We start from the raw sequence: 23599 nt of genomic DNA on the forward strand, positions 1-23599 counted from the left end.
CACTCAACGGCCGGCCGACGGTTCACAGCGCGGGTGTCGCGCGCCGGCGTCGTCCATCGTCGATTGGCGGTTTGTTTGAGAAGCGTTGCGCGGCTTTCCGCGTTAAAGGCTATTTGAATTCAAACAGCTATTACGCGGGACCGCGTCAGGTCAGTCAGCCTATGATATTACCAAGTATATTTGATGATATTATTGTGAATAAAGTAATTTATATATAACCTATTTACGTGGAGCCTTGTTTTAAATTTTCAATCCTTAGCCATAAAAGTTATACAGTTATGTATTTTATACATTTTTAACCACAAAATAATTAATACATTATAAATTTGATAAATGTTGTCAAAATTTGAACTTTAAATGCTTATAAAAAAAAATTGTGCCTATGTATTTTTAATATTTTTCAACTGCTATTAGAACGATATATCAGGAGCATTATATTAAATTTTCACGCTTTTTTACCCAACAAATAAAATTTATTGATATTTATAGAAAAAAAAACTAAAAAAATTGAAAACTGACAATGTCCGTAAACAGCTCAAAAAGAGTCAAAATATTTTCAACATTTTATGGTGTATTTAAAATGCTAATATAAACATTCAGTGAAATTTTCAAGTATCTACAGTCATTCGTTTTTTAATTACAATAAAATAAGAAAACTGTTACATGAGAAATCGAATAAATATCAAATGTTGTAAAAATATAAATTTCAGACGCTCATAAAAATTTAATTTAAGTTACTTCTAGACATTTTTTTTTTGATAAAGGTAGACAAGCTTATGAGTAATCTTATATTACATTTTCAAATCTTAGATTTAAAAAGAAAAATTTTTATGAATTTTCAACTCAAAATAATTTGCTATTTTTCGTGATTTTTCCGTATTTTGTCAAAATTTGAACTTTAATTGCTTATAAATAAAAACTGTGACTAAGGATTTTTAATTTATTTCATCTGCCTTTGAAACAATAACCTAGGAGCCTTCTATTAAATTTTCAAGCTTTTTTACTGAACAGATAAAATTTTATTGATATTTATAGAAAAAAAAACTAAAAAAATTAAAAACTGACAATGGCTGTAAACAGCTCAAAAAGAGTCAAAATATTTTGTAAATTGTATGGTGTATAGAAAATGCTAATATAAACATTCAGTCAAAATTTCATGTCCTTACGGTCATTTGTTTTAGAGTTACACCAAAAACCAAAATCGATTTTCTCAAAAACAGATTTTGCGTAAAAATTCCCGTTTTTCCGTAATTTTTCATTTGTTTTTCACGTCGCTTGTGAAAACTACTGGGAAATTTTTACTTTTAACCCCCCAAAGTACCAACTAGATTCACTTTCCTATCAGAAAAGTTACTATTGAAGAAAATCCAAGCACTTTTACTGTCCTAAAAGGTGATGACAGACACAAAAATAAAAATAAAATTTAAAAAATAAAAAATTTAAAAAAAAACAAAAAAAAAACACATACATCATTATAAAATCAATACATTAATTCATCGCTTCGCTCAGAATCTAAAATGTCTGGATTATTAGATCGATTAATCAAACCAATAGTTTTGGCCGAGGCAACACAATATTATAATAGTAATGCTAATAATACTAACAGTAAGTAATAACAAATTTTTTTAATTAAACACAGTTTAAGTAGACTAAAACCTTTTAACACATATTTAATTTTTGACTTAATGTGCTTCTAACCTACCAAATTATGTTCCTAATTATCTAAGTCAGAAAAATTATTGTAAAATATGACTTATGTCTGATTTTTTTGTGTTTTTTTTTAAGTTTATATCTTATTATAAAAGTTGATTTTGTTTTTTTTATATTTTTCTCACATAAGAATATTTATTTTATACAAGTTGTTTGTTTTTGAACTTAAGACCTTTTATCCGAGCAGTGAGCACTGAGCACCACAGAACTATAGAATGCTTTAAGAATAGTATAAATACAACTAAATAATCACTATTTTCAAACCTAATTTATAATTTAAGTATTAATGAAAATATTTTAATTTTACTTTTCATTAGATTTTAATTTTATATGGATAGGACTATGTAAAAAAATCATTATTTTCAGGTATGTTAAATGAAAATTATATAAGAGCAATAGAGCATAAGTTATAACAATATTACAACAGGATTGTGTATTACAAATTTCAAATAATAACAAATCAAATCAAAACATATTATTTTAATTAAAATATTTACAGGTATTAATGAAGTAGACAAAGTTTCTGTTGATAATTCATTTGACAATGTTTTATCTAGTTCGGTTTCCACTCAGGCTTCTACGCAGAACATTTCACCAGGTATAATATGTAATTTAAATTTAAAAAAATGCAATATACTTGCTACATTAATTTAATTAATTTTAAATTGTATCAAAATATATTAATTTAAGTAAAATGTTTACAGGTATTAATGAAGTAGACCAAGTTTCTGTTGATAATTCATTTGAGAATGTTTTACCTAGTTCAGTTTCTGCAGAAACGTCACCAGGTATAATAACTATTAACATACTTAGGGTTATAATTTTATAAGGTAATGTAAAAGGGTATATATTTTCAACGTTTTTTGATATTCATAGGTAATTTATTTAAAAATGATCCAGTGCATTTCATTAATAGCAAGTTAACTCCTGAAGAAATTAATTTGATCATTCAATTAGGCCCTTGTTAACCATGCTCAGATGACCTTCCTCGAAAACATTTTCCATTTGATAAAACTTCCCGACATGGCCATTTTAATGAACAGTGGTACTCTCGGTTACTTCCTGATGGTTCTAGAGTTATTAGGGATTGGTTATCATACTCACCTACACTAGACACAGTTTTTTGTTTGCCGTGTATGCTCTTTATTGGCCACAATAAGCATAAAGCTGTTACAACATGGACAAAAGTTGGATATTCTACATGGCAAAATGGTCGTCAAAATATTATGCTACATGAAATAAGTAATATACATGTCAATGCTTCAATAACACTAAAAACAAAGAAAAATTCTATGCCAATCATTCCAGCACTAGAAAGTAGTCAAAAAACCAATGTTGCATTAAACAGACAAATTGTTTTTGAGTTAATAGACATTATTTAGTATTTAGCCCTACATAATTAATCCTTTCGTGGGCACAGAGAAGGTTGGGAAGAAAAAAATAAAGGACATTTTAAGGATATTTTATTGTTGATGGCTCCAAATTCGTATGCATTATTTTCCCATATAAATTCTATTAAATCCCAAGGCAAACTTGTGTGCTCGTTTATAAGTTGGGAAAGACAAAATCAACTTATCAGTTCTATATCAGAATTTATCGGGTCAACCATAAGATCAGATATAAAGAGATCTCGAATGTTCAGTATTTCAATAGATTCAACCTTTGATGCTGCTAGAAAAGAGCAGGTATCATTTATAATAAGATATGTTAGTCATTCATCTGGGAACATTTTTGAACGTTTATTGGCTCATAAAGAATCTCCTGTTACAATTGGAGAATCGTTGTTTGATCTTTTTGAATTAGTCATGGATCGTGAAGGCCTTGATTGGAAAAACAAACTTGTTGGTCAGTCATACGACGGTGCTAGCAATATGAGTCTGGAATACAAGGGCCTACAAGCAAGAATTAATGCAAAAAATAATTCAGCTATCTTTGTATGGTATCATGCTCACCGATTAAATTTGGTAATGGCCAATGCAGTTTCATCTAGTTTAGATGCTGTTGATTTATTTGGAAATCTAGAATCCATTTACTCTTTTATTTGGTGTAGTAAGAAAAGAGCTGCTTTATTCAGATGATTTCAAGACAAACATTATCCTAATATGCAAAAGAAATCTATGAAACGTGTTGCAACAACAAGATGGGGATCACATTATGCAGCACTTGAAACTGTTTTACAAATATTAAAAACTCTGGAAGAAACAAGAAGAAATTAAGGATCCGGTGATGTAAAAGTGGGTTCTACTATTGCAGGACTTATAAAATACTTTTTATCATATCGATTTGTGTTAACCGCATATAATTTTAAAAAAATATTTACTGTTTTAAGTCCATTGTCAAAGATTATGCAATCGGTAGATATTGATTTGTTGACTGTAACCAACATAGTTGAAACTTCCAAACATGACTTAAATTTTCTTAGAGATGATGATAATACTTTTGATAATCTTTATGAAGAAGCACAATCATTTATAGACAAATCAGATTATGAGTTTGAAGTTAAGAATGACAAGATTAAAGAAAGTACCTAGAAAACATGACGAAAAATGTACCGATGAACGAATTCAAGATCCCATTCAGTTGTTTAAAATCAATACAGTACTTCCAGCACTAGATCATGTGAACAATGAAATGAATAAACGTTTTAATCCAGATCATATTGGTATTTTAAAAGACATTTCTCTGTTTTCATTAAAAAGAATAGAAGTAATTATAAAAAAGCCAATTTTGTTGCCAATTGATTCATTTGTAAAACTTTGTAATACTTATAAAATATAAGACATAAATTGTTTGCGTACTGAATACTTGCAGTTTACTTCACGAAAAAAAACATTAATTCTGCCAACAAAATTACATACAGAAACAGATTTAAATAAATCAGATGATGAAGAATTTTTGTTCAGTGATGCATCTTCAGGTATGGACAATAATGACAACAAAACTTTAAAAGAAAATAAAAATTCAAAAAGTTTGATTTATATATTTAATTTATTACATTCTACTGGTTTGGATAGTGTATTCCCACATCTGTATTCTGCTATTAAAATTGCCGTAACATTAACAAGTTTCTAGTTGTAGCACTGAAAGATCATTTTCAAAAATGAAATTAGTCAAAACAAGATTAAGATCATCGACATCTGAAGACCGCCTAGAAGGCCTAGTTAAAATTTCTTGTGAGAATGACAGTGTGATTGATAAAGATTTAATATTAGATATTTTTGCACAAAAATGTAGTGTATTGATTAAATCATTAATTTTATAAGATTTTAACTTTTAATTAAATAAAAGCTTGATTATCTTTTTAGTATTTTGGTAATTATTGTGTTATGCTATTTTGTATTATGAATATTTAAATGATAATAATAACTAATTAGTTCTCGATTTCATATGGTTTATCTAAAACGGGCCGGTCACAGCTTATTCGCTAGGTAATAGCTTACATAATATGTTTAAACGGATTAATTAAATATTTGTTCAGTTAATAAATGAAAAAAAAATGGTTATACATTAAATATGTAGTTATGTGGGTAGTTTGTTTCACATTCAATTGTTACATTGAAAAAAAAATTGAGGGCCCAAGCTCCAGAAGGGACCCCTGGATTTACGCTATGTCCTAACTGAATCCGTGCGTTGCGTGAGTTGCGGTATTGCGGGCGATGCGTGCACGCAAATAAAACAAACTGCAACAAAGTACATGTCCTAATTGGTCGTAACATGCGTGCGATGCGTTTTAACGCACAAAAAAGAACATGTTCTATTTTCCAACGCAACGTTGTGCGGTCAAGACTATATAAATTGTACACGTTCGTTTATTTGAATTTTTATATTTGTATTAATTAATTACATTAATTTTATTAATTACAAAATGGAGCTTCTTATTTCTGAAGTACAAAAACGGCCGGAACTTTGGGATAAAAGGAAACCTAAATACAAAGATCGCGTAGTAACAAACAGGCAGTGGGATTCTGCAGCCATAGAACTAGGAATATCAAGTAATTTAAACTAAACTAAATTTAAATTAAATTTAAGTTATAATATAAAATACTGGATACAAGCTAAAGAAATAGAACATAATATTATAGAATAATTAAGTTGTAATATAATATAGTCAAATATCAATAGTAAAATATTTACAATTTATTATTTGAAAAAAAATTACTTAAGTTATTTCTTACATTTTCTGCTGCTCTGGATGTTTTGTTATTTCTCTTGCTTACGGTTAAATCGCCGGATAAATTATTTATTTGGATTGATATATCTGAGTGTATATTATAATTTTCTGTAACTCTTATTTTTTCCAAATCGATACATACATTGTGCAGCATACATATTGCTTTTACAATGTGGTCAGCATTTTCCACTTTTGTCTCTATTGACTTCTGCAAAATTCTAAATTTTGCTGCTGCTATACCGAAAGCACATTCTATTGTCATTCGTGCTCTGGAAAGTCTATAGTTGAAGTAACTTTTATTTTCATCGTTCAATAACCTCCTTGGGTATGGTCGCATCATATATGTTCGCAAAGGAAATGCTTCATCAGCAATGAAAGTATATAGACCAGTTACATTTGAATTTGGTAGTTTTTTAGGATAGGGTAGTTTCAAAGTTTTATTTTCAAGTCGTTTTAAAATATTGGAATTAGATAATATGCCTCCATCGCTATCTTTCCTATAAGCTCCGACATCAATCATAATGAATTTATAATTTGCGTCTGCCACAGCCATTAAAACAATAGAAAAAAATTGTTTATAATTGAAAAACATACTACCGGAGTTTTTCGGACATTTTATCCGAATATGTTTGCCGTCAATACTACCAATACAATTTGGAAAATTCCAATTTTCATAAAACTCTTGTGCATTATTTTCAAAATCAGCAATCGATGGTGTGGGCATATGCTTTTCTTTCATTATCTTCCAAATTGCTTTACAAACTTCAATAACAATTGAAAAAACTGCTGTTTTTGAAATCCTGAATGTTAAAGCAATTTGTCTAAAAGCTAAACCAGTAGCAAGATATCTGTGTTGAAAAAAAATAAAAAATTTTAAATGTATACAACGTAAATATTGTTTTAATGTTGTGAAGTGTTGTTATTTAATGTTATTTATTTTTTTTATATATTTTAATTTATTGACTATTGTTACAATATAATATATAACATTTTTATTTTTATTTTTAATACTAAAAATTCAAAAATTCAAAATAAGAAATTTGTTAATCTGGTTTTTAGAAAGATTAAAAGTAAAGTGGTTCATTTTTATGATTTTTACAGTTCAAAATTTTTCAAAGGCTCATTAATTTGAAAAATAATAAACTTTTTTTATTTTAATTAATAGTAAACGATAAACAAAATAAAAAATAAGTATACGATAAACGATTCTGAGCGAAAACAAGAAAAATGCAGTCTGGTAATTGAAATTGGCAAAAATAAATAAAAAACCTACCTACCTACCTATCGTAATATTATAGTCTGACATAGGTACCGTATTTGCTCAGAATCGTTTTTCGTATACCTAATACAATGTTATTACATCATTTAATTCAAATTTAACACCATCCATTATAGTGACCCACTTATAATCTACTGTACAACAGAGTGACATCCAATTGCCCTACTTTTAATTATTTAAAATATATGTACAATATCTTAAAGATTTTTAATAATTCTTTTAATATTAAATATTAAAAACTGTCGAAACTATTTTTAACATAAAAAAAAATATATAATATATTAAATACCTATTAAACGTATTTAGATTATAATTATTTTTATTATTAAATTGAATTGAATAATTTTAATTACAATAATTGGCTTACATATTTTGTACAATATTGACATTTTATGTCTTTTGCTTTGGCACATTAAAATAAAAAACCGTATAACGAAAAAGAGTTACCGTTGCCATGACAACCAAACAATAACAAATATGAAATTAATGTTATAAAATTCATCACGTGCCATAAAGACATAAAATGTGGTACTTCATTGCAGACTCGTATGCAATATGGTTATATTTTTTTAAATTTAATTTTCATAGAAGACGACGCTAAAAAAAAGTGGAGGAGTCTTCGCGATCAATTTTTAAAAGAAATAAAAAAATTCCTACTAGTCGTTCTGGTAGTAGTCAGGAATATGCTGCGCTATATAAAGGCAAATGGGGCTATTTCAACGCAATGCTGTTTTTAGAAGATACTGCCGTTCCAAGGAAAAGCGACGGAAATGTTTCTGATGTAAATGTTGATATTGATGAAGACAGCGAGGAACCAGGTGAAATGGATGACATTGATCAGGCATCTACATCAAGTTACAACATTTCATCACCTCCATCGACTTCATTTACAACACAAAAAAAAATTAAAAGAACAAAAAAACAAGACACAAGCCGTAATTTTGAACAACAGTTGATCGATCTCGAAACCAGAAAACAAGCTGCATTAACCGAACCACCTGAAACTCCAGATGATGAAGATATGCGTTTTTTTAAATCTATTCTTCCTTATTTTAAAAATATGAGCCCCATTCAAAAATTACGTGTAAGGAACGACATTCAAAATATTTTGATACGTGTAAGTTTACCTCCACTACAATACTTAGGCTCAGCAAACTCTCATAACCAAAATTATATTCCTCCATCAGCTACGGTACATCCAACATACAGTTCCATGCCATCAACTTTACCGAATTTCCAGTATTTAGACGACACACATTCCAATATTTAAAATTAAAATGTTTCTACTATCATTATATTCATTTTAGTTATTTTTATAATTTGTTATTTTAAAAGTTAAAAGGAGTTTTTTTTATTTTACCACTTTAATGTTAATATTATAGTATACTCAGTATACAACACAGAAATCTTATTATTTTATTAAATTATAACATTATAAATTTAATTTTAATATATTATGTTATTGTTAATATTATATAAAAATTATTAATATTAATTTGTTATTGATTAAAATAATATATGCTTACCTTAAAGTAATAAGTAGTCTCTCTTCTACAGAAATTGGTACTTTAAAGTTAGTTGTTATATGATAACATTCATGTTCAATTGCCTCTTTTATGTAGTCAAAAGTACCTGTAGTCATTCGTGTATAAGAACGGAATAAATTATCATCAGCACGTAACTGTGTATACAAATGATGAAACTCGCCAAATTCAAATCTATCTTTATATATTTGGTGTACCGGATTACGTTTACGTTTTTTATTCAAAAAAAAAAGTTTAACAGCCAAACTTTCGGAGAGTAACATTTTACGTTGTTCGGTGGTTAACGGCATCTTTACGACTGTACTGTCATTTCATAAATTTTATAAGTTCTCAACCTATTGCACGTATGAATTCACCGGCGTTTAATTTTGCCAACAATACGTTGCGTTGCGTGCGTTGCGTTGCGGGCGAACGTATAAACGCAACGCACGGATTCAGTTAGGACATAGCGTTAAGGTACGGCCACACTGCACGCGATTTGCGATACGAGCGATTATGCGAGCGATATTGTCCAGCGATTTTTACGATTTTGGTGTGGCCACTCCCACGTTTTTATTGCTATATCAAAGTAGGTTGTTACATATAATCACTAGTTGTTTGTCACCAGTCGTCGAGATGACTTCATACAAATCGAATCGTATACGTAAAATACTTTTATCTGAAAGTTGTGCTTCATTAGAAGCTAAAGTTGACTTATTTAAACAACGGTTATGGGTGCATGAAATAAATAAACATCGAGAAACCGAAGGTGAATTTCACACTCTTCTTAATAAGCTCCAAAAGCACCCGGATAATTTTTTTGAATACTGTCGTATGGACGAAAACACCTTCAATTTGATACTCGATGCTATTCGAGAAAGAATACAAAAATCGGATACTAATTTCCGAAAACCTATATCTCCAGAGGAAAGGCTTTTTCTTACGATAAGGTAAGTTGTTATTATTTTTAACATCAAACATACATCAAAAGTTAAATAACTGTTTTTATTGAAAAATTAAGAAAACGTAATTATACCTCAAATAAAGTGAACATAGGTACCTACCTACCATATATTTTTAAGTTTTTTAAATAAACATAGTACAACAATACATATAGTAGATCAAATAACATCATAAAATATTGTTTAGAATAATACAATGTATTAGCTTTAAAAAAATTAATAGATAAAAAAAATTGAAATAGCATCTTGCTCATCAAATAATATTTAAATACATTTTTATAGCTAAAAAGAAATTAGATGATCTAATAATATCTAGAATTAAAGCATCTTATTGGTTTCGTAAACTTGATTGTCTTCACTATACCTTTCCCATTGGGTAGAATTTTGCCAATCAATACCTTCTACTGCTGTTTGGTTTGAGGGCCAGTCTATATTAACTTCTATTGAGTGAGGTGATGGATATGAATATGTACTGCTAGTGTTTTCGTATGACGAACGAGGTGTAGTTACTGTGGATGTCAAACCAATAGTTTCATTTAATAAAATCTCTTGAAATTTTATTTTAGTTTTCATTTTTTGAGTCCTTGGTAAATTTTTAAGATCGGGTAACAAACTTTTTAAAAACAAGAAATCCTTGTCTTCTTTTTCTTCGTTTTCTAATAACTTAATTTTATTGGCTTCCATGTTCAACAATTCTCTTCTAAAATTGTTAGCCGCTGTTGGGCGAGATTTTACTTCGTAATTTCTTTTTATTTTACCTGAAGGTCCCGAAGTTATATCGGTGTCTGTGTTTTCTAGAATTCTAGATCACCATCAGTAACCGATGACTCTTGCGTAAATAATGTGTCGCTTATATTTGTGTAATTTTGGTCTTCAGTATCCAGCTCTTCTTCATTTTCATCTAATTTTGTTTCTATGTTTGTAAAGCGAGGTCTGGTTTTCATAGTGTTCCGTAGGTAAGACAGATTTTTAAATAGAGGCCACGTAGAAGTACTCACATCGTCTGATCCAGCTCCAGATTTCCCAGGAAGGTGTTTCCTCAATTCCACGCGGTAATAGTCCCTCATGTTTTTCCATTTCGCTTTCAAAGTATCTACTAAAAATTTTACTTATTTTTAATAAAAGCTCATAAAATTCGCTCGACGTTTGTTTATAATTAATTTAATCTCAACTTATGTAGAACCTTGTATTACAATTTTAGATATGTATAATTAAATATTTTATGAATTTTTAACTACAAAATAACTTGCAAATATTCGTGATTTTGACGAATATCGGAAATAATAATATTTGTAAATAATATTTGTACTTTTACGCTTATAAAAAATGTTTTAATTTTCTAGATTTTTATGATCTCGGTATTTACATTTTAGATTTCTGGCCACTGGTTGTAGTTACAGGAGCTTGGCTTTCACTTTCCGTATGGGGAAATCAACTATTTCAAATATTGTAGTGGAGACATGTGCTGCTATTTGGGATGAATTAGTTGCAACTTATTTACAGAAATCTACAATTGATACATGGAAATCGAATGCTAAAGACTTTTATGAAAATTGGAATTTTCCAAATTGTCTTGGAAACATTGATCGAAAACATATCAGAATAAAGCAGACAGAACATACAGGGTCTATGTACTATAGAGGAGAAGCGACGAATATGGAATACCATTTTGTTTTTGATCTACACTGATTACAATTTTGATGTTTTTGGAAAACCATTAATATTATATTAATTTAAAACTATTCTAAAATACATTTTTTGAGTTGTTGGAACACTTCAACTTATAAATAAAATAAAATATAACAAATAGTATTTAAAAACTTTTTTAAACTTAAAAAAATTAATTCAAAAGTATGCATATAGCTTTGTAGATAAAAATGAAAATTTCACCTTATAAATTAAGAAAATAACAAGTAACATAACAATAACAAGCACCATAAACAGTACTTAAAAACTTCTTTTAAACTTAATTGAATCATATAAAATAATTTTAATTAATTATAACAAAAAAAAATGCATATAAACTTAAGTTAATATCAAATCAGTCAATTGAATTACAAAATAGTTTTTTTTAATTAGTCTTATTTGCAAAAATCACAGATATAGTGGTCATTTTCAGGTCCAGCACATTCAGTATGTGCCCATAATTGGCAAGTTAAACATTGTATCCAGAGTTCTCCTTTTTTGTCATCTGAAAATATCATGTCACAAAAAATACATGAAGCGTCTTCTGAATCTGGTGCAAGGTGACCAGGTTCAACATCTAAATCAGAGTTATCATCATTTAAATCATCACCACTAGTGTAACCTGTTTTGTTTTGTTTTTTTATTGAATTTAAATTATTCCCAAATGTAAGTTTTCTTTTAACTTGCTTTTTCTTTGGAATACTTTTAATTGTTTTTTCTAATTCATTTTTGTAGGGAGATGATGTTATTACACATGTTGTTGCTGCTTTTCGTCCTTTGTTGGATGTTCTAGGTATTGATATAGGAACTGGTGCTATGTTAAATGGAGATATTATTTTTTCTGTTGTATTTGATGTTCCAGGCGTTTGATCTATTTCTAAGGAACATTGAATTTGAGTAGGACTATTTATTTGATTATGAATATTAAGGCCCAGGTGATACCTGTGGTGCATCTTGATGATTTAGAATATTTTCTGGTATACACTCATTAAACTCTTGTTCTGCTGGAGTAACTTCTCCTCTCTTAGATGCATCCATTTCAGCTGCTATGTAATCTGCATCACTAAAAATACTTCTATTAATAGGATAAATCCCAGTTGCTCGGAAACCATTTACTGCAATTTCCCCTGTTTGAACTTTAAGATATACTTTACCAAACAGTTCAGCGACATCAAAAGGACTCAATCTTCTATTGTTTTGACGAATCCACAAACGTATTTGTTCACTATAATATGTCTTTAAAGCACGCATAAATGTCTTGTCAAGTGGCTGCAACTTGTGTGTTGTATGCGGTGGTAAACAAATTATAGTTATAAAGTTGTCTCTAGCCTTTTCTATGATTTCCAAATTTCTAGTGTGACTGTAATGGCAATCTAATATTAAAAGAACCGGCGAAGTCTCAGTAGGTTTGGTTTTTTCAATAAAGTGATCAAACCATTGGACAAAAATATAACTTTGAATCCATCCACTAGGATGACAAGCACTAATTGCTCCAGCTGGAGCACCCTTCATTAGTTGTTGACTCATATTTTTCCTTGGAAATATCATCAACGGTGGTATAAATGTTCCCCCAGCACTCATTGCTGCTACTACTGTGATAAGACTACCTCTTTCAGCTGAAGTTAAAGAAGATATTTGACGTTTACCTCTTAAACCAATTACTTCTGAAACTTTACTCTGCACTACAGTCAACCCAGTCTCATAAACGTTGTACACACGATCAGGTGGATAGTTATGTTTATCAAACTCAGATTCAAGGATATCAAAAAACTTGTTAACTTTTTCTTTCGTAAATCCTAGTGCTCTTGAAAATGATGTACCACTTGGTTTTCTAATGGATAAGGTGTGTTTATAGCGCCTTAAAAACCTATCCAACCAACCTCTACCAGCCATCATAGAATCGTCAGAAAATGGAAGCTTAATTTTATTTTGTACAGCAAGCTGATAAGCCGTTTGTTTCAAATCATTTCTCGTTAGACCATAATACTTGGACTCCATTAGTAAAGCATATTTAAGCAACTCACTTTCTAATGTGTCTCCAAGAGTGCATTTTCTGCCCAATGTAGTTAGGTTAGGTTAGGTTAGGTTAGGTTAGGTTAGGTTAGGTTAGGTTAGGCGCGACTATTACTTATAACTACAACAATTATTAGAGCGTATTCACACTCGCCCATATTATCGGTGTCGGTAGAAGTAAAATTGTATGGTTTTAAATAGACGTTTTTCACATTGACACCGATCCGATAAAAATATCGTTGTAGTATGACGACATCGGTGTGCATGTCAGACAGACGATCAGTATCGGACGATATTTTTATCGTTCTGATTTCAAAGACCAATACAACTAGATGGTTGGTTTTCACACATGACCGATAATATCGTCGTACCGAAATAGTTTTATCAATTTATTTTAATGAATTTGTTTATATTATTCCGACGAATAACGTGATTGATTCAAATATAATTATTCAACATTATTATTCTAACATATATTATTATTAAAATGAGTTTTTCGTACGATGTTCCAATATTAATTGAATTGGTGGAATCTAGGCCAACCCTTTAGGACAAAACATCCACAGAGTATAAGGACAGAATAATAAAACGTAATAAATGGAAAGAAGTGTTTCTTTATTTAGAAAAAAAATATGAAGACAAATCTGCGAAGGAACAACAAGAAATTGGTAAGTTTATTATTTATAACGATAAAATATTTAAAAAAAACAAATTAAATATTAAAATAAGAAAAACATTATGGGACACCTGTATATTTATTTATATTCTCGAATGGTTTTTACAATTAGATTTTATTTAATTGCCAAGGCAAATCTCCAGCTGGGCTTATAAAATAATTTGCGAAACTGTCTCGTATATAATTTGCATTTGTCCCTCCTCTACCATGTATTGGTATACGTTCCAAATCATTTAGTCCATGAGATCCTCTATGAATGATTTGTTTTCCTTCAGAATGAAATCCATCTCTTTCTCGTACAACGTTGTGCAGTATAACCCATGCTTTTACGATATCTTTAGCAAATTCCTTGGAAACATTTAATGGTCTGTGCAATACTCGCCATTTATTCGCCAAAATACCGAACGCATATTCCACATATCTTCTTAATCTGGTGAGACGATAGTTGAACACACGCTTTTTTATGCATAGGTTTTTGCCTCCATAAGGTCTTAGTAAATTTGTAGACAAAGCAAACGCCTCGTCACCTACTAGAACATAATATGGTAGATTGTAATTTGTGATAACTGTTTCAGCATGTGGTATATTCAACTGGTTTGTCTCGAGTAATTTCCAAAACACAGTTTCTTTGAATACTCCAGAATCACAGTCTTTACCATACGCTCCTATATCTACGTAAATACATTTATAATCCGAGTCAACTATTGCCATCAAAACTATGGAAAAGTAATTTTTATAATTTAAATTCATAGATCCACTATTTGGGAAATTTTGAACACGAATATGTTAGCCGTCTACTGCCCCTAGACAATGTGGAAATTGAGCAGTTTTTCCAAAACCATTTGCAATTGTCTTCTATTTTTCTTCATTTGGTTTTGAAAGATAATTATTTTTTAAAATATTCCATAATTTTGAACAAACTTCTCTTACTATTTTGCTGATTGTAGATATACCCAATCTAAAAATGTAATGCAAATCTGAAAATGTGTTTCCAGATGCTAGATACCTAAAAATATGATATAATCATTATATTAGTTTATAACGAAATACTGCTTTATGTATTATAATATTTAAATATTCTAGGTTCTTGTATTATTGATTTATAATTTTTTAGATTATCATTCGCTATACACCAGAAAAATATTTTAACAAGTTTTGAGCTAACTGTAGGCCTAAAAAATGTTTGGTTTTTTCAAATTTTTTTTTTTAAATATCGATAAGAGTCATTAATTTTTCTAAATTATTAATTTTAATCGTTTTCAACAAGCTTGAAATTTAATACGAGGCTCCTAATATATTCTTACAATGGTAGTGGGAAAATATTAAAAATACAGTCACAATTTTTTTTTATAAGCATTTAGTTCGAATTTTGACAAATTACGTAAAAATCACGAAAATGTGCAAATTATTTTGAGTTAGAAATTCATAAAAATTTTATCTAACTATCTTGTAATATTTTCTATTTTGTAGTTAATATTATAATAACGTTATACTAATATTATTCGTTATTACAATGTTATAATAATATTATTAATCAAAAAATTGCTGTCTGGGTAAAATTGTATATATATTAATACATTAATAATAACAATATAAGTATAAAATAAAATATCCTAGGCTGTCAAACCGTCTTTGCTCAGAACCGTTTTTTGCACACATGATATATATAATTGAATTCAAATTTACAGTCACCCAGTTGTAGCATACTGTACAGCAGAGCGATTTCCACTTACCCGCTTTTTTCGTTAATTAAAAAAAAAATGTTGTCCCCCCATTTTAAATTCCTGGGCGCGCCACTGGGAATTGAACATGTTCATAGAGTATCCTTTTGCTTACTTATTAAAATACTAAATAGCTAATTGTTTATGTTTACTTAATAATGAAATGACTTATGTTGTAACGTGTCCGCTTCAGCACTCTCAATTGAATTAGAAGTATAATAAAGATACACAAATTTAGGTTTTTTTTTTAAAGTATATTTATTAATTACAACAAACGTCTGTCTGAATTACAAGTACATACTCTCGTCGTCTCTAGTATCCGACTCCCTTATTATCACAGTGACTTTCCTATTTATCCTAAGCGGAATCACCTTGTTATGATGACGTCCGTTCGATCTCAAGGTGTGCGCCATTTCTAGTCGTCACCTTTGATCTGTGCACACGCTTTCCTATTTTATGGTATTTTGTAGCAAAGTCAACGAATGTCAGTGTATTACATAACATAGTTATATCTATTATTTTACATACTAATAATGAGGATTATTACACTTAGCTTTTAAAATTAAATAAAATAACACTAATATACAATTATACAAAGGCTCAACAATATTTAATAGTAATTAATATATGAAAACAATGTTACTAATACGAAAAAATACGTAAAAACCATTATATAAACAAGTGTTTGTAATCACTTATTCATTAACCAATGGTCCCGTGACAGGCAGCGCTGTTAGTTCCCATGCACGCCACGCGGGTCAAAACTCGCTATAGAGAATTATACGCCGATTTCCAACATGATTAGTGGTTAGGAGCAGTTGTCCGAAAAATGATAAGGCAGTTTATACCATAATACCATACCAGCATATACCAGCATATTACAGTGACACCAATTTGAAAAAACATCGTACAGTAATGCCATGCTAGCGGCACTCGTCGGCACTCCTCGGTGCCGTCGCTCCGCTCCGAAAATCGAAAATATCCCCCGACTTGCTGTGCAACACCACCTCAAGTTGGTCACAGGGTAACCACAGGTTAACCACCGTACAACCACTCTTATCGGTCTTTATCATTATTCGGACAACTGCCAGCCACCGCCTGAGTAGATAACCGTGATCTGAACTGACATAGACATTAGCAAAATAATGTGTAAAACTACGAACTATTTCCTCAACCCCATATATAATATATAATATAGACTGATTTTCATAAGACATTAAAGTAGGTAGTGAATTGTTTGAGTATTTTTAACTTAAAAAATTCCAAAATTGTTTAGGATTTGACAATAGGTAAGTTTTGTGTATCTGTTATATATTTACTATAATCCGCCTTGGACTGAAATTTACATTGAGCTCGAAGATTAGAAAAAATATAATAATTATCTTAAGTAGGAGCTTCTTTATATAATTTGTGAGCAATTTTCTTTTTAAAAAATATGTCCTTCAATATTGAGCTAAACCAAACTGGGTATTTACTTATAATATATACTTGTTTTTTTGTACAATTTTTATCAATAATTTCAAAAATAATATAATAGAAACTAAAGACAGCACTGGTACTACATTGGTCTTTGAAAACTACTGGCCAATCAATGGATGCTATTTGTGACTTAATAACATTAAAATTACATAGAGAAAAATTATATATAAATTCATTACATTGTAGGGGAATACAGTTGACGCTCATAGGGAAAGTAATAAGTAAAGCTGGGTGATACAAATAATTGATTAGTAATAACGTATCCGTCTCACACGAAACTAAAATATCCGTTGAATTTGATAAAATTAAATCAAGTAGGCATGGAATTCTTACGATTTTTTATTGTATTGAATTGTTGAAGATTTATGAAAAAATTGCTAATACGTTTGTTTCTAAATTTGTATACTCAAGTGAGTTAGGGACAATATTGTTCTCAACAACCGACCATTGTAGATCAGGAAGATTATAATCTCCTAATAGAATAGTTTTAGAATTACAATATTGACTTAATAAATTATTAACAATATCTATATATGAATTATAAACATTAATATCTGACTGAGGTGGTATATATACAGCGCCAATAAATAATATTAATGAGCATATTGATAATTTTATATATAATTGTTCAATATTATTATCTTGAAGTAGGACACAATAGAAATGCAAATGATTTTTGATCGCAATTAGAACACCACCTCCTCTGACTGAAACATTAACATGTTTGCCAATGAGATTTCCTCAGTTTATTTTAATATCCAGAAAATACCTCAGTCATTGTGTCTGGTAGATAAGATATCAATCTTTTGAGACAAGAAAACGTTCTCTCGGGGGTGGATGTTGAAACAGGTAAAGTGCTTAGAATTTTTAATAGAAAATATATAATGGGAAATATTTCTGATCATACTGGTCTCAACACATCTAAACAATTTTTTGGATATTTTACATGTTTATTAAGTTTGGTATGCCATATTTGTAGTTTATCTTGAAATGTTAGTTTGTCAGTATCGAGGTAAAATGCAACAAGTTCATCAAAGTTTTCTGAATAAGTTCCAGAAAATAAACACAGAAAGCCTAAAAAACAAATTTATATTTTGAGTACCTATTAAAAGTATATTAAAAATTATTCTTTGTCCAACCTTTAAATTTATTTTTATGACATATGTTAAGAACCCCTGGCTATATTAGTTAGTATATATATATAATAGTGTATAATATAATATTGTACGACGGCGACTGTCTGGAATTGCTGCGACAGCAATTCCAGGCAAGCGCTGGCTACAGGCACGGCTCGTATAGCAAGCCGTGCCAGTGGCATTTCAGAGCAGTAGACGGAACATTGTGATTCGCACCAGAACATTATATTTGTCAGACCATTTTTTATAAAATATTAAATAATTCATTAAGTGCATTGTAAGTTTTTCTTTTCAAGTTAAATATAGAGAGTAGTAATTAGTTCGAAAGTGTTCGTTGTTTTTATTTGTGCACGGACCTCCAGGGAGATCCGTAACATTTTTGGTGGCAGCGGTGGGATCACGACAAATATCAGTATCCCGTTACCACGAGCAATAGCCGAACTAGACTTTCAACAATATATTAGAAGAAAAGGAAACGAACAAAAGCGTATCCATCCGAAACAGAACATTGTACACAAGTGGCGTAAGGTAACACTAATAGTATAAGATATTATTATTTTATAATATTTTATATATTTTATATACATCTATATGGTGTGTATATATACATGCAAACGGTTGCGTGTGAACGAGTCTCTATAAACGCGCGATCAGCAAATTCCCGGCGTGGTGTAACACATACATACGCCGTCGAGAAAAAAAAAAAAAGAATTGACGACAGGCAGCCGCCGTGTGTGTGTGGGTCTGGCGTACGTGTTGCCGCCGCCGTCGTGGTTGTGACGACATCCGTGTCGCCGCCGCCGACGTTTGAAAACCGACGACAACACAGCTGTTACGATAATACGATATCAGAGCCGCCGCGCGCCGCCCTCGTTGTTTATAAACACGATAGCGCCGCCGTAACGAATTTATATCAAAATATAACGATATATTTACGTTATTTAATCATCAAAGCGAAACCCAATATTTAATTATTGGTCCCCGCGCCAGCAGTTTCGGGGCGTAGAACATCGTTCCGAAGTGGTTAAGGTGTCGAAGAGGATATTCGACGTGTTATTGTTCCGAGATCAATTCGACGTCATATACCAGAGCATTCAGCATCAATCACAACGACCAGACGCAGACGAACACTGAACATTTCAATCCATTATAGTCGAACAATTGTGGTGGTCGTGAGTATTTAGCATTAAGTTTTCAGCTCTGTTTATAGTTAAATAATTTTTTTTACAAACATACGATAATAAATTATTATACATCGTATATTAACATAAACCTATGGTAGAAAAAAGGTATTTCTTTGTAAACACATGTTCTCAGTGTTTCTTATTCCGAATTCTTTTTTTTTATATATCTCTTTACGATTAGAGAATAAACATTTTAGGAAACTCTTAGGCAAACTTTAATGAGCGCAAATTCGGGGGAGGATTCAACCACCAAGGGGGCTAACACGTCCGTTATTGATACCCCTACCCCTACACCAAGAGTAAGTTTACCTGTAAGGTGCTCCAATCCCGACAATCCAAATTCCGAGCGTCAAATACACGAACTTTCCGTCGACCATTTACTTATTAAGGAGGCGGATTTGTCTGTAGCAACAAATAGTCTTTTAACCGAAGTTAACGAAGAACTTAGAAAAATAGACAAAAGTTTAATTCACGTCGCCTTCGAAACCACTTCAACAGAAAATTCAGAAAATTCCCAAAACACAAAAATTCTACAGACCAATCAAGAAAAACTATTAGACTGGTCTTCAAGCGACACAGTTGAATCGACAAACCAAGGAATTAAGCTTTTTGTAAATCAAAAACCATTGGAAATAATGGGAGATAAAGATCAACCAACAGAGAGTGGTGCACTAGGACCACAGTTGAACACAGACATTTCAAATAATCCAGATTTAAGCCAATTAATTGATCTAAAAATTCAGGAAATCTTGAAGACAAGAGATAGCACCAGTTCGAGACATGGAGAACCGATATCAAATAATCAAATAGGACTTCAAGATGCGATTAAGCTACTACCAAAGTCATTTGATGGAAAAGACACCGAAAATTTAGAGATTTTCCTTGAAAAATGCGAATTTGTTGTGTCATGTGTAGTGGAACCGGCAATTCCACGACTGCTTCAGGCAATCCAAACCAGGTTAACCGGGAAAGCGAGGCAGGTAACAAAGTTTAAAACATTCGACACATGGGAAGAATTACGAGAAACACTTAAAACAAGTCTAGAACCCCAGCGAACCACACAACATCTATTTTTAGAATTGTACGCCATCAAACAAAAAAATGGTGAAGATATTCTGACCTACTCCATGAGAGTAGAAGCTTTACAAAATCTTATCATTGAACAGGAAACTGCAGACTTTTCACCAGAAATTGCTCAAGCGATGGACATTTCTATTAAGAGACAGGTAATTCAAGTCTTTATGGAAGGCTTGGGGAACCTAAAGGACTACATTAAGGCGAGAAACCCGCTTACTTTAGATAAGGCAATACAAGCCGCCCGAGAGGAAGAACGGATTAGGATGTCATCCGAAGAATCCAAGAAACTGTACAAAGGAAACTCAGTGGCAACGAAAAAGCCAAATGGTTCTTGCAACATTTGCAATAAACCAGGACATTGGGCCCGCGATTGTAGATCCAACCGAGGTAACAACACAAATCAATCAAAAAATTCCAGCACGCCACACGGAACCTCCAAAGCTACAGTGAACACTATCATACACAGATGTATGCCGGAAATTAAAATATGTTACCGGGAAAAGGAATGAAGCAGCTCAAGCAGAGGCTTCGGAAAACCAAAATCAACCGGGCGCTTCCGGCGGACGTCCGGTAGGGAGCATAAAAAGCGCCGCCATATCATTTCCAGAATCTTCACATTGAAGTCAAATTTAACAGATAATACTTTTACATGCAGAACCTCTCAGACAATTAACCCCAATGATAAATTTTTACTGGATTCAGGAAGTGATCTCAATCTAATTAAAATTTGTTCACTTTTGGATCAGGTAATGGTATACGAAGATACAATTTACTATTTAAAGGGCATCAACGAACAGTTAGTCCCAACATTAGGACGGACAACTATAAGTATTCAAATTGGCGAGCGTATGATGCAAGTAGAATTTCAATTAGTACATTCCAACTTTCCCATTACACAAGATGGAATTTTAGGAAAACCCTTTATAATAGGGAACCATACGATTATTAATTATCAAACTAACGAATTAATAGTACCAGATACCGATAACATGAAAATCCAAGCTCGAACAGAAACTTTAATCGCAATACCTATCACAGAATATCAAGAGGGTGAAACACTTTTAATCCCAGCTCAAAAGGTTTCAGAGAATATCCTATGTAGTAATACGATTAACCAAGTGCACCAGAATCAGATACTCATAGCGGTGATTAATCCCACGGAATCTTCAGTGGAACTTACCCAAGCACAAACGAAATCAATTACTATCTATAAGTTTGATGAAGTTAATGTTTATGCAACTCAGAACATACCAGAAAAGATCAGCGGACAAGGCCGTTTAGGAACCCTAAGGGAAAAATTAAATTTGGATCATCTAAACCAAGAAGAAAGAGAATCTCTTATGCCAATATGTGAGGAATACTCAAATATCTTCCATCTAGACGGAGATAAACTATCTTGCACTGACCAGATTTATCATGAGATCAAAACAAGTGAGGCTGCACAACCGATTAATGTACGTCCATATCGGTTGCCTTTTAAGCATAGACAAGAAATTGACAGACAAATTCAGAAACTTGAGGAGGACAACATTATTGCCCCGAGCAAAAGCCCTTGGAATGCGCCATTACTCGTAGTTCCCAAGAAGCCTGATGAAAACGGAGTCGTGAAGTATCGCGTGTGCGTGGACTTCAGAAACTTAAACCAGATATCAACAGGAGACGCGTATCCTCTACCGAAAATTACAGAAATTCTGGACCAATTGGGAAAATCCAAGTACTACACTACGTTGGATTTGGCCCAAGGGTACCATCAAGTCAAAATGCACCCAGATCATTGCAATAAAACCGCCTTTTCTACGGACAAAGGTCATTTCGAATTTTTAAGAGTTCCATTCGGGTTGAAGGGAGCTCCAGCCACTTTCCAACGTCTAATGAATTCCGTATTAACGGGATTGAATGGGATCAAAGCATTTGTGTATTTGGACGACATCATTATTTATGCCCTAGACCTTGAAGATCATTCAAGGAAATTAAAAGAAGTATTCGCCAGATTACGAGAAGCAAACCTCAAACTCCAACCGTCAAAATGTTCATTCATGCGAAAAGAAGTGAACTATTTAGGACATGTTATAACCGACAAAGGAGTAAGGCCTAACCCACAAAAGATTGATTGCGTAGTAAAATTTCCAACGCCAACAAGTGCTAAGGAAATCAAATCATTCTTGGGTCTGTCAGGCTATTACCGACGTTTCGTTCCGAATTATGGACAAATTGCAAAACCGCTCACGTCGTTATTAAAGAAGGATGTTCCATTTTATTGGTCGGATCTTTGCCAAGAATCGTTTGACAAATTAAAAGCTATTCTCACCAAAGAACCTCTCCTACAATACCCTGATTTTGAACAACCATTCAATCTCACATGTGACGCCAGCAATTTTGCAATTGGCTGCATATTATCTCAAGGACCAATTGGGAAAGATCTACCAATTGCATATGCATCGCGCACTCTAAACAAAGCAGAGCAAAATTATAATACAACGGAGAAGGAACTTTGTGCAATAGTATGGGGAGTCAAACAATACCGACCGTATCTATATGGTCAGAAATTCAAAATTATTACAGATCATCGAGCGTTAAGCTGGCTTTTCAACGTAAAGGACCCGGGGTCCCGATTAATCCGATGGAGGTTGAAACTAGAAGAATATGAGTATGAAATCCACTATAAGCCAGGTGTTGCTAACACCAACGCTGATGCATTAAGTCGAATCAGAACTGTCACGACTAGATCCAAAATCAAGTCAGAACCTTCAAGACTAGAAGATAGGGTAACGTCTACAAATGGTTCCGACAGAATAAACATTGTAGATTTACCGGAAGTCTCGAACACTTCAGAACCTCTGTGCAATACAGAGCCTTCTGATGAATACCAATTTTTTTTAAATACCGAAGCTAAACCTACTATCAATGTAATTGAGTTACCAGGTAATATTTTCGACTCAGAACCTACTACATCAATAGCACATTGCGTTTCCGCTGATTTTA

General features: G+C 31.6%; 2 protein-coding genes and 1 pseudogene across 2 annotated transcripts; 2 read left to right on the forward strand and 1 right to left on the reverse strand.

The window, feature by feature from the left end:
* The first annotated feature begins 1517 nt into the window (after positions 1-1517).
* LOC132942737 (uncharacterized) lies at positions 1518-3788 on the forward strand. The gene is made up of 5 exons (XM_061011371.1): positions 1518-1605; positions 2210-2308; positions 2415-2498; positions 2689-3073; positions 3131-3788. Exons 1-5 carry the CDS (start codon positions 1518-1520, stop codon positions 3786-3788), a joined length of 1314 nt encoding a protein of 437 aa, XP_060867354.1.
* A 1787-nt stretch (positions 3789-5575) lies between these two features.
* On the forward strand, positions 5576-8430 carry LOC132942744 (transcription factor Adf-1-like; annotated as a pseudogene).
* Positions 8431-14128: 5698 nt separating this feature from the next.
* LOC132942750 (uncharacterized) lies at positions 14129-14731 on the reverse strand. The gene has a single exon (XM_061011393.1). It carries the CDS (start codon positions 14729-14731, stop codon positions 14129-14131), a length of 603 nt encoding a protein of 200 aa, XP_060867376.1.
* Between the last annotated feature and the right edge of the window lie 8868 nt (positions 14732-23599).

The sequence above is a fragment of the Metopolophium dirhodum genome, chromosome 1 (assembly GCF_019925205.1).
Source record: "Metopolophium dirhodum isolate CAU chromosome 1, ASM1992520v1, whole genome shotgun sequence".
Taxonomy (NCBI): Eukaryota; Metazoa; Arthropoda; class Insecta; order Hemiptera; family Aphididae; genus Metopolophium; species Metopolophium dirhodum.